This window comes from Elaeis guineensis, chromosome 4 (genome assembly GCF_000442705.2).
Source record: "Elaeis guineensis isolate ETL-2024a chromosome 4, EG11, whole genome shotgun sequence".
Lineage (NCBI taxonomy): Eukaryota > Viridiplantae > Streptophyta > Magnoliopsida > Arecales > Arecaceae > Elaeis > Elaeis guineensis.
This window is the reverse complement of record NC_025996.2, coordinates 18284482-18296877: the sequence shown is the minus strand read 5'-3', so window position 1 is coordinate 18296877 and position 12396 is coordinate 18284482. Positions and strand designations below refer to the sequence as shown.

At 38.0% G+C, this 12396-nt stretch overlaps 1 protein-coding gene across 1 annotated transcript; it reads left to right on the top strand.

Annotated features, from left to right (window-relative positions):
- Positions 1-842: 842 nt before the first annotated feature.
- On the top strand, positions 843-3674 carry LOC105043592 (protein YABBY 4). The gene is made up of 7 exons (XM_073255749.1): positions 843-1265; positions 1511-1669; positions 1828-1981; positions 2633-2681; positions 2819-2894; positions 3028-3102; positions 3262-3674. Exons 1-7 carry the CDS (start codon positions 1164-1166, stop codon positions 3334-3336), a joined length of 690 nt encoding a protein of 229 aa, XP_073111850.1. The 5' UTR covers positions 843-1163; the 3' UTR covers positions 3337-3674.
- Positions 3675-12396: the final 8722 nt, after the last annotated feature.

Below are 12396 nucleotides of genomic sequence, written 5' to 3'. Positions count from 1 at the left end.
AAAGCTAAGCGGCCCATGCAAACGTCCCTTTCTCGCTCCTCTCCCCCACCTCTGCCGCCCCTGCCTCCCGCTCTCTCTCTCTCTCTCTCTCTCGCTCACACACACACACACATTGGGAATGCCGACGACCACACACGAGTCTTAAGTCTTCGCGTCTTCTCTTGGGGGCACTTACTATGGGAGTTTCACGGAGGAGACACGAGGGGAGGGGTCATTTTCACCGTCCGTTCGGTGCAACCCACGACACACGAAGATCTCCACGCCTTAAAGATGAGTTTGTGGAAAAGGAAGTTGATCGGATAGTCATCCATCCAATCCAATGCATGGACTCTTCAAACGGGATTCACCACCCCCCCTGGTGATCATTGGCGTGCTTTGGACCCCAAGACCTTAATTTTAGACAAACCCATGTTGTCTAACATGCGAACAAGTGTCGTTTTTTACATAAAGTTCGCATCAAAGGTCCCCCCCACTTATCTTTATTATTGTATCACCTGAGAGCCAGAACCCCCGGCGCATGTTAGCTTCCCTGGCTCATCATATCTCCTATTAGTATACAATATCGTATCCTCTATGAGACAATATACGTAACATGATTACTATACATTCATTCATGCACCAGCGCCAACAGTAACTCCAACAGACAATTCCCCATCACTCATTCGTTCTGATTGCTTTTATTTTCTTTTTATTTTAATCTCGGTAACAGCGGTGGTAGCTGTCTTGTGTGTTGCAGAAGAGGGGGGAGAGAGACAGAGTTGGGTGTACTGGGGGTGTGGCTTGGCCTATATCTTTCTCTTTCTCACCCTCGCTCTGAGCCATATCCACCCATCCAACCAAGACTTCTTTCTTGCTCCCTGTCTTTCTTTCCTTCTTTCTTCTCTTTCTTTCCACCATCTTTCCGTTCATTCCCTTCCTCTTTCTCTCTCTCTCTCTCTCTCTCTCTCTCTCTCCTCTTCTCCCCACCCCACCTATTATCAAATCAAAACAACAGATCCGAGGTTATTGAATCAGCGGTCAATCAAAGCATCAAATCAAGGCATCAAATCAGATCATCACATCAACGGGAGGAGGAGAAAAGAAAGAAATTCCCTTCGCCAGGGATCTCCTTCGGTTGGTCAATCAAATCAGGAGCAGCGCAGCAGCAGAAGAGAGGGAGCAGCATGTCATCCTCCTCAGCCGCCTTTTCTTTGGACCACCTCTCCCCACCCCCCTCCGAGCAGCTCTGCTACGTCCACTGCAACTTTTGCGACACCGTCCTCGCGGTATATACCATTATTCTCTCCCTTTCCCCTCTTCTTCTTGTCCCTCTACTCCCTCCCTCCCTCCCTCCCTCTCTCTCTCTCTCTCTACTCTTTCCCTTTAGAGACCTAATCCACTGTTCATTTTCTGATCTTCGTTTATTTTGTTTCTCATTCGGTCATTTGTCATGCCACAATATTTGACTTACCCAATTTGGTGTTGCTTGGTTTTTCTCCTCTATTTGCATTCTTACTCTGTGGAGTGGCAGGTGAGTGTTCCCTGCAGCAGTTTGTTCAAGACGGTGACGGTGAGGTGCGGCCACTGCACCAACCTCCTCTCCGTCAACATGCGGGGGCTGCTCCTCCCTGCCGCCAACCAGCTCGGCCTTGGCCACCCCTTCCTGGCTCCCTCCCACCACAACATCTTGGTAGCCTACTTTAAGCTCTTGGAGCTCCTTTTCTTCTCTTCTTATATTTAACTAGCTTCTTCTTTTTAAGTTTCTTCTAACCTCTCTCTCTCTCTCTCTCTCTCTCTCCTTTTTGTTATTTCCTGCGTTTGTTGTTCTTTTTATATATGTTCGGTTAGGATGAGATACCTTCTCCACCACCAAGCTTGCTGATGGATCAGCCCATCCTCAACAACAATAACAGCAATGCCAACCATAACCACAACCACAACACGATGGCGCCTGTCAAGGGGACCGAAGAAGAGCTCCCTCAGACTCCAGTTGTCAACAGACGTGAGAAGATTCTTCTTGTCTTCTTCTTCTTTCTTTCTCCCTCTTTGATTCCTTAGTGATCTCTTCTTTGTATAGTTCTACTGTTGTTATCAAACATTCGTTTTTTCCTTGAAATCAAAAAATATATATATATATACGGTAGTGCAGTTAAAATTAATAATATAAACAGTTGCACCAATGTCTTTTCGATGAAATTCTTTCTACTTGATTGTCACCTTCTACTACCAACCTAATCAAGAAAATGATTGAAAAAGATAAAATGTGGAATAAAAAAGCAAGTAAAAGAATCCTGCCTGAAAGCTCTTCCATCTACACATTGGTAGTTGTCTTCTGGCCTGTTCTACAAGAAGAAAAAACATTAGCTGGATTTACTCCAAGCACTCACCTTCTTGCTCCTGGCATTGTGTAGCTATGGTAGATCTTCCATCCTCCCTTCCCCTTTGTCTATCCGGAACTCAAACCTCATGTTACCATGTCCAAAGTACTATGAAATTACTTAATTTAACAAATAACTCAAAGAACAGTTCAGCATCTTCTGGCTACTAGTAGCTCCCTTTTATTCGTCTTCTAGCTAATCTTTTTGTAGATAATAAAAAGTTAAACAAAAGATTAACTAGCGACTTTTGATTACTTTTGCTGTTGTGGGTGCAGCTCCAGAGAAGAGGCAGAGAGTTCCCTCAGCATACAACCGATTTATCAAGTAAGTAAAAGTAACACCAAAGAATGGAAGAACCAAAAAGAGAAGAGCTCTTCTTTCATTCCTCTCTCTCACTCTTACAGACACCGTAATTGATGCAAGAAGTTTTTTTTTTTTTTTTTTTTGGTCATCGATTATAGGGACGAAATCCAACGCATCAAAGCTGGGAATCCGGACATCACTCACAGAGAGGCCTTCAGCGCCGCTGCTAAGAACGTAAGATTTTAAGCCTACTTCCCTTCTCTACTGCTCTACTTCCCCATTGCTAGGCTTCTTTGCGAGCCACTTCCCTAAGTATTTTAGGGTTTCCAATTATTAACGTAATAACGTTTTTGTTTCCCATTTTTAGTGGGCCCATTTCCCCCACATCCATTTCGGCCTGATGCCTGATCAGGGCCTGAAGAAGAACAGCGTCCGCCAGCAGGTAAAGCAAAGATGAAACTAACCTCTTTATATATACTTGAACACTAAAGGAGTTTACTAAGCATATTCTCTGATCACCTCCTCCGTCGACTGTTTCTCTCCTTCACGGGTTTCCCCTTTCGAGGTTTTGATTGATTAATTCTCTTTCTTTTATATATAGGAGGGAGAGGACGTTCTTCTCAAGGACGGTTTCTACGCCGCCGCGGCAGCGAACATGGGCGTCACTCCGTTCTAGGCGGCAAGGACGCTGCCTGTGGCTGGTTCTAGGGTTTCGTTGCGCTCGTGCTGCTGCTACTGCTGCCACTACTGTTAGGGTTTCCTCTTTCTTTCCTAGCTTTATTATGTGGAAAGGAACTGTTAACAGCCTTTATTTCTAGGGTTTCTCTTTCTTTCGTTTCTTCTCTCTTCTTGGTTTCAATGTCGAGTAAAGGAGGGGCTGTGTGCTGTGAAAAAGGTTGAGAACGCCTGTGGGAAAGGTCGGTATGCTGCCTTATATTCCAAACGTGTTGTTATGGACAAATATCTCTTTGAAACTACTTAGTAGTCTACCGTTCCCATTTACTTTCTCTTTTATCTCTGGTTTCTTCTTCCTTCTCTCTTTTATCAGAGCTTTTTTCCCTTTTTAAAGATTTTTAAGCCTTCATTCGGTATGTTATTCTCTTTTACAATATATATGACAAGGTTCCGTCTAAGGACAATGTTATTAATGTTAACATATCTAGTTTTTTGAAGGGTATTAATGTTAAGACATCAAGGTTATAGATGACAGACATTGTTGCACTCATCTTAATTTGGTTTAGTTGTCTCTCAATCCCACCCTCTTTTTCTCTATGAATGTCAATAATGTAGACATGTGCAATAGGGAAAAATAACAAAATGGAGAACAATGAAGAAACACTGCAAAAATAGTGACAATAATTAATAAAAGGTAGAAAGCAAATGGCAACATGAGCAGATAAGTGAAGCAACTCGATACCAAGTTAACTTTGGGGAAAGTTCACGTTCACAACTATAAATATTTTACAGTGTCTCCATGGTTTGTGGGGGAGAGTGTGTGTGTGTGTGTTCCTTCTGCCTTCTTGCTGTCATTTTACAATAAAATTTTAAGAACTAGGAAGCCCTGGTTCCGGGTTGGTTATGTTTTCAATTGCTAAGTTTCTCACTGACCTAGTCCCGTGGTCCATAGTCTTTCTTCTCCTAAACTAATATGTTGGTGATGGGCCACATAGGAGACTCATCGTATGCTGACTAGAATGATAATTAAATCCAATAAGAATTCGCTGTACCTCTACCTTTCTCGGCCTTTTGGCTAAGATCAAGTGAAGAATTCGCTGTACCATCTTCACCTAAATAGTGCTTTAGTATTGTTGTTATTATTATTTCTATTATTATTTTTCAAAACCTTCGAAAAGAGAGCTTACTTGTCTGAGTCCGGCAGTACTGCTAACTATATATTGGCTTAGAGAAGTCATACACCAATACTACCAGAGACTTAGATTGGTGTTTTGGAGGGAATCGGAGAACCCAGGATTTCTTACCAACCAATTCCCAACTTTTAACTTGTTTAGTCCCATATTGAATAGGGGAAAAATGGAGGAGGGATTTATAATGAAAATCCTTTTTTAAGATTTTGTCAAAAACTTATAAATTTTGGGCCATACTACACACATATGCGTGACCTAACCTGGCTCACGTGCACTCGTGACGGGCCCATATTTTATTTTTTTTTCTATTTATTTTTTAATTAATGAATATGACCATTTTTCTTATTTATTTAGGAATTAGCACAATTAACATTGCTTAATGTTAATCATCTGGTTAATATTTTTTGCCTGTTGATAGAATAATCGTCTGATTTAATTTTTGCATATTAGCCAATTAAATATTCTCATTTAATATTTTAATCATTGGATCAATTCAAACAGCTAGTTCTTAGACCTATAAATTGAGCCCTTAGTAGAGATTGGATGAAGCAAGAAAAAACTTGCTCTTGTTTCTCCTAAGCTCTTCAATTCTCTCTTAAATTCTCTTCCGTCAAGTTCTGTCTTGACTTATTTCTTTGTTTTATCATTATTTTTAAGTAACTATTGGGTTGAAGTCCTGTCATCCATTTCACGATCGTACTTGCATAAGAGGCCTCTGACTATATTTCGAGATTAATCCTATATGAGGATCGGGAATCATCTTAGGATAGTGCACACAGCATGCCTCCAGATAAGTTATCTTCGCTGATTTTTTATAAGTTTTTAATTGATTTTAATATTAATTTGATAATAGATTCCGGTTGTTAGTTCGATTGAATCGCAATCGGTTATTGGGAAACAAATTTATATTATGCATTTTCAACATTCTCAACTTAAAATGCAAAATACATAGCATCCATACTCATGAACTCCCATGGACATATATATTCCCTTTCTGACATGAATTGAAAATTTTCACCGATCGGCCACTTATTTTCATGATTTTAAACACGGCTCACCTAAATGGCCCTACTATATTTCTGAACTTTTTTTCACTAACTGATACTCCCCGGTATGCCAACTTGATGATATTACTGTCAATGTATCTGTATTGGGCATGATTCTCTTGGTTAATGATCCTACTGCATATATTTCTGAACTATTTTCACTGTCTACCTAATAGTCTCCGTATGCTAACTTGAATAAATGAACTTATAATCGTCACACTAAGAAAGTGGGGCAGACTTGAGCTGGGAATGAAACAGTTACTTCACGTTAATTGCTTCTGAGATAGGAGGAGAAGTCGCACGAGTGCCCACTGATCTGTCAAGCCTTGGATCTGTCAGGGGTTTGCCGTTCCCAGACCAGGATTTCAAATGTCGCATGTTGGAGAACCTCTAAAACCTAATGTTGCTTTCAGCATCAAGACATCCATCACCTTCAATTTCATCTTTCTGCAGACAAATAATATCAGTTGCCCCCCATCTTGATAAGATTGCAAACTGAGTTCTTCTTGTTAGGAACTCGAGTACTATTATATATTCCAAGTGACATCACAAACACCTTAATAATTGATTCTATATCAGTGTCACTATCAAGCTTCCCAAGCCTCAGTTGAAAATTATAGCTTCCAATTAAAAAAAAAGGTGAATATTTGTAAACATAGAATTTTTACTAGAATGACTCATCGGAGAAGCCAGATCACTCTTCCATGAAACTGGACATTTGTCACGCTAGCCTGTACTCAAAGCATATAGTTTGTTTCTTTGAGACCTTTCGACAACAAAATCCAACGAAAGAAGTAAAACTACAAGGATCTATAATCACCTAGTTATAATTCTCTATGATTTTGTTCCAACAATCAAAGATTAATATGGTATCAGCAGTGATGCATAGCTGGACGGAGGGCAGACCAAGCATGGTCCTGCCAGTTCTTTGTTTTTCCTTTCTTTGGGTAAAGTGGTCCTGCTAGTTCATTGGTGTCCACAATGTTCGCATTAGGTCTTTGAAGTTGTCTAGTTTGGTAAACGGGTCATTATAACCTCTGTACTATCAACCGTAATCCAGATCTCAAACCTAATTCCATTCTCATTTTGTATTATACTAGGATCTTGCTCAATTTTAGTTCCGCATGGTGAATTAACTGAGTATATGATGCTATGTCTAATAGTAGAGATTACGATCACATTTGCTCAAGTTCTGGAACAGTAGAAAGACTTTCTTTAGACTTCTCAACAGTATTATAATTTAAATTCATGTTACAGGAACAAGTCTATATCACTAAACTGGAAGAGGAAGGTCATTTTTTTCCATTTTCATGTGGTTTTCTCTTGTTCCTCAACTTTCAATGGATCATCTGTCCACTGGTAAAATTGTAAAACATAAGTGCTTTTATCTGGACTTCTTTGAAGAGGGGGTTTGGTGCTCATCAGGATCTAGTGATAAGAAAGCGGATAGGAAGGCCTGGGCGGCAGTTCAATCATGACTTCTACTCCGTCCCCACCTCAAAAGTTATATTAGAACTTGGTAGATGAAACAAAACATAAGAAAATGAAAAAAAAAGAAAAGAAATAGACATCTTGTAGAGCAGCATTTATAACAATTTCTAAGAATATTTCTAATGTTCACCCAAACTCTCCCTAATTCTGAAAAAAGATTTCAGTCACATAATGAAGACCAATCCTCGAAGATGCAAAGTCCTTCTGATGCTACAGTTACAACAGTTAAATGCTTGTTAAGAAAAATTATGGAATTTTGTTCTTTCCAACAAATCCATGCAACAGTTGCAAGTAACATAATGATAATTGGCCAAACCTTTTTCTCAAAGTTTTTCTAAATCTAGCCGAGACATGGGTAACCAAAAGAGGATTATTGAGAATGGAGAACTCTAAGAGTCAAGCAAAAAACCTTCTAAATATAGGAAAAGAAGTAGCAACAAAAAAAAATAGTGGACTATCATATCTGAAGTCTAGTTGCATAGTACACACCCATCTAGGTGTTAGATATATGACCTAAAAGCCAATATGGCTGACACATTATAATAAATCTAGGACACAATTTTATACTTGATACATTTATTTGATCAATAAAAAGATAAATTTATTTTTCATTTAATTATGATGTGTCTTTGAATCATCCATGAAATTAGTTTTCGATACATATTCTCAAAGTGTTAAGAATTAGAGACATATATTTAATTCCTAAATACTTTTGGTTATAGGATCATCATGAGTACGGTGATCGATTCGGACAGACTGACGCACAGATCGCTTCCTTTGGGATAGATGAGTCTCTGGTATACAGTGTAGAGACACTGAGCGACGAGTACGAATAGTTGTTAGAGAACAACTAGTACTAAGCGTGACCATACAAGAGATCACTTGAATTTTTACTCGATCGTCAGTGATCATCTCGATACTGTAATTGTGTGACTGATCTTTTGACCTGAGATGGCACTACTGCTCGCTGTGAGACTGCTAGATTTTGATTGATACATAAACATGGATCTCAATAAGCTCTTGTAGTGGATATTGATGATAGTTAGTCCACTGTAGGAGTAGGGTGTGCATCAAGATTGGATCTATCAACCTTGATAGAAAGGAGTAGTCCTATGAGATTTGAGAAGGTAAGTCTGAAATCTGTGGCCACAGTAGTATAATTGATGAAAAAAAATTTCATAGAAGTCACAACTGGACTTGAGCCAATCGAATCTATCATATGACTGATGTTGAAGTTTGACGATTTATCCATGACCTGCCATCTAATTGAAACTTACGATAGAGGGACTGAATCACACATTAATTACACCTAGAGGTTCATTTCAGTTCTACTAGGTTGTCACTATATATTGCTAGGTGTCACTGGTGGATTGTGAGAGCTCACTAGGATTATTCTGGATCAACAATCCTTGATGAGTTAGAGTAGAATTATTCCGACCTATTGAAAAGAGTTTCAATGATACTTTGATAGATATCATTGTATATCTTACTACCAAATAGAATTGAACCTATGGAGTCACGTAACAAAGAAATTAGGCCTGAAATTAGCAATTGAGCTTATGAAGTATCAATTGGGTTTAGAGAAATCCGATTGGGTTCAAGGTAACCTTGCCAGTACATGGTTGGACCCAATTTTTCTTTTCGTTTGGATTTCTTATTTGATAAGATAATTCAAACTAATTACCTACTAATAATCTACATGAAAAAGATTTATTTTATTCCAATTATTGGGTGTCTAAGGTTTTGGATCACATGAATTAAGGGTGCAAGTCCCTTATTAATTTTCTTGATAGTTTATCTTGGGCACCACCTTGATTTGATCAAGTTGGGCATGTCCTATGATTAGAGGGCCTTTTGATCTTATATGGAGCATCCCTTGGGTGTTTTTTGGGGTGTGAAATATTGGGTGCAAGGGCTCCAAGAGTTGGCGTCTAATAAGATTCCTAATATAAGTTGAATAACTTAAGTTATTAGGAAACCTAATGCAAGTAGAACTTGTATTATAAGATTGAATAGGATTCAATCCTCATGCCTATTTAAAGGGATCTCTCCTAAGATCCATAAAGTATCCAACTAGCAGCCCATGCCCACCTTTGGAGACTCCCACGCCCTCTCTTTCTCTTCTCCCTTGGGCATCCTACACACCCCATCTTTTGGGACATCCCAAGCTCCCCACGTCCAAGCTGTTGGGCGTTTTCTTCTTTGCTGGTTTCAAGGTTGTAGCAGCAGCACCAAGTAAGGAAGAAAGGTTAGAGAAGAGGAGAGAAAAAAATCAAAAAAAGAGATCAAGTGTTGATCGTGATTCAGGCTTCGTTCAGATTCAGCAGGCTGAATTTTCTTAGAGAAAAAAATTTAATTTCTTGAGGATTGTTTTAGGATGATTCTAAGTGGATATCCGTAGAAGTCAGATACTTATGCAGCTAGAAGAAAATTTTTTCTTTTTCAGATCCAGATTCGTAGAAAGAGATTGCGAAATAGGTATGTGATTTCACAATCTGAATTTCAGCATATGTCAATTTCAGCACATGAACTAGCTAGATCCTTATGGTTTTATGTTTTCATGCATGCATTATTCAGATTAAAAGTATTTTAATCTTATATTCCGCTATGGTGTTTCAAAAATAAATTTTTAAAATACACATATATATACCCCAAATCTCAAATTCCAATAGTGATATCAGAGCCACAGATTTCATATTGCTGAAATTGTCATATATGTTTTGAAAAAGATTTCAAAATCTATTTTTTTCTTGATACATGAGATGTATAGATGAATCTTTGAATCTGAAATTTAATTTTGGATTTGATTTTAGAATATATAGTTGATATGTCAAAGCTTGCATAGATTTGAATTTTGATCTGGAATTGTTTCTAGTTCATGTTCACATGATATGTAAATACATGCATGAACTTAAAATTTTTTATGATCTGATTTATAATTTATATATAAGATATGTGATTGCATATTAAGGTCATAAAATTATTTTTAATATGATTCGTGATTAATATATGAGATATATGATATCATATAGTAGATCTGAATTTTATTGAGATCTGAATTTTACATGCATATATGTGATATATGTTTGTATATTAAATCTGAAAATTATTTTCATGATTTAAAATTTACTTTCATGCAAAGAATTTTTGATCTGAAATTTGATTTTGAAATCTGAAATTAGTGTTTGTGCATGAGGGTTTTGATTATGAAAAAATCAAAAATTAGGTCTTATAATAGGATTACATCTAAGATTTTTTATTTGAGTCATATAGGTCTAATTCGATTAAGTAATTGATCGAACCAAGTCTAGTGTTGATTAGGATCAGATCAATTAAGTTAAACAATTATACAATTATTGTTGATCAAATCGTTTGAGTCTCATATATAGAATTGATTAACCTAAAGACCTAATTTGGTACGACGATTTGAGTCAAATTTACTAGAGTTAACCTGTTTGTACCAATTGACCTATTGGTGTCTAAGACAAGTAATTGAGATATGGTTATTTAATTGATTCTGTTCACTTATTTAGTCAATTTATTGGTGTCTAAGGAAAGCAACGGGAAGACCTCCACTGATCTTCACTTACATGACGAATTTGGAAGATTGGGTCTTAAATTGGGTTGTTTAGTGGTTTGATTTAACCTATGTCAATTAGATCGGTCATATAATGACTGATTAGATGAGACCTAAACCTAAACATCTCCATAAATATTAAGTCCATAGGTCTTCCACCGTTGTAGATGTACGGGCGTGCTACCGGCATTGATTGTTCTCGATTGATCACAGGAGTTCAGTTGCATCAGGAATACGCAACCACTCTATTAGCAAAGAGTTGTTCCAGGGTAAGGATGGAGTTGGGCCCAATAACTGTTAGGTAAGGGACCCAATGATGGCCTTGCACCTGCTTGTGAAATGGTGGGTCGGGCTTAACTAAGAAGTGTGGACAATAACTGTTAGGTGAGCCCATATGACTTAGAGACCAAGTCGCTGCAATATGCTTAGAGAAGTATCTGAGCAAAAAGTTGCCTACGCATCGGTGTGCATGTTACCAATAACTGTTAGGTGAGATGTATGGCATCGGTGGGACCACAACACCCACTAGGAATCCTTTGTCGAGTTAGAGTTTTCGTTTTCTTCTCGGAGAGTAGAGGAATCTGATAAATTAGTAGGAGTCATTGTTTGCATCTTAAAGTCCCTAGAAATAAATATAACAATTAAGTATAAAAGTCTAACTTGAATTCTCTACTCTCGTAATTAAACAATATCAGCCTCAAACCCTCTATCCCGCATCTTTAAAATCAATCATTTGATCGATACAAAATATAAAGACTGGCTCAGAAATCTTAGGATTGTCCTAATCTCTGAAAAACTAGATCATGTATTCGATCAGAAACCCATAGTATTACCAAACCATCCTACTACTGAGCAAAGGGTTGCTTTTGAGAAGTGGACGGATGAAGATAGTCGGGTTAAGTGTTATGTACTAGCGTCTATGTCAAACGAGTTGCAAAATTAGTATGAGCATATGCCCACTGTCAGGACTATGATCACTCATCTGCAAGGTGTATGATGAGCAGAGTCGTACTGCACGCTTCGAGATATCCAAAAGACTCTTCAATCTGAAGATGCATGAAGGGTAGTCTGTCCATGAGCACTGTATGACAATGATCAAGGACATTGAGGAGTTTAGAAAGTTCGGACTTGAAATACAAAAAGAATTGCAGATGGATCTAATCTTTCAAGCCCTTACGAGTTCATATAGTCAATTTATTGTAAATTTTTATATGAACAAGCTCGATTGCACTATATCTGAACTGATCAATATGTTGGTCACTACGGAGGAGACCTTGAAGAGTTCAAGGGTACTGTTCTCACTGTGGAGCGGACTTCTTCCAAGAGAAAGTCTATCGAGAAGAAGAAGATTAAATCTCTTAAGAAGCAGAAAAAGAGAACAGGTCAAAGAAGGAAGTTCCTAAGAAGGCTGAAGTAAAGAAAAAATATTTTCACTGTCATGCTAAGGCCACTGGAGGAGAAACTGTCCAAAATACCTGAAAAGCCTAAAGATCAAAAAGGACAATAAACCTTCCGAAAGTATGCTCGTAATTGAATCTAACCTTATGATTTCTTTTACTTCTAGTTGGGTATTAAACTTTGGTTCAAGTGCTCATATATGTACCTAAATGTAGGGTCCGATAGAAAATAAAAAATTGAAAAAATGTGACATGATCCTTCGGGTCAGCAATGGAGCAAAGGTTGCTGCAGAGACCGTTGGCACTTATCCTTTTTGATTACCATCTGGTGTTAGATTAGATTTAAAGGACTATTATTAT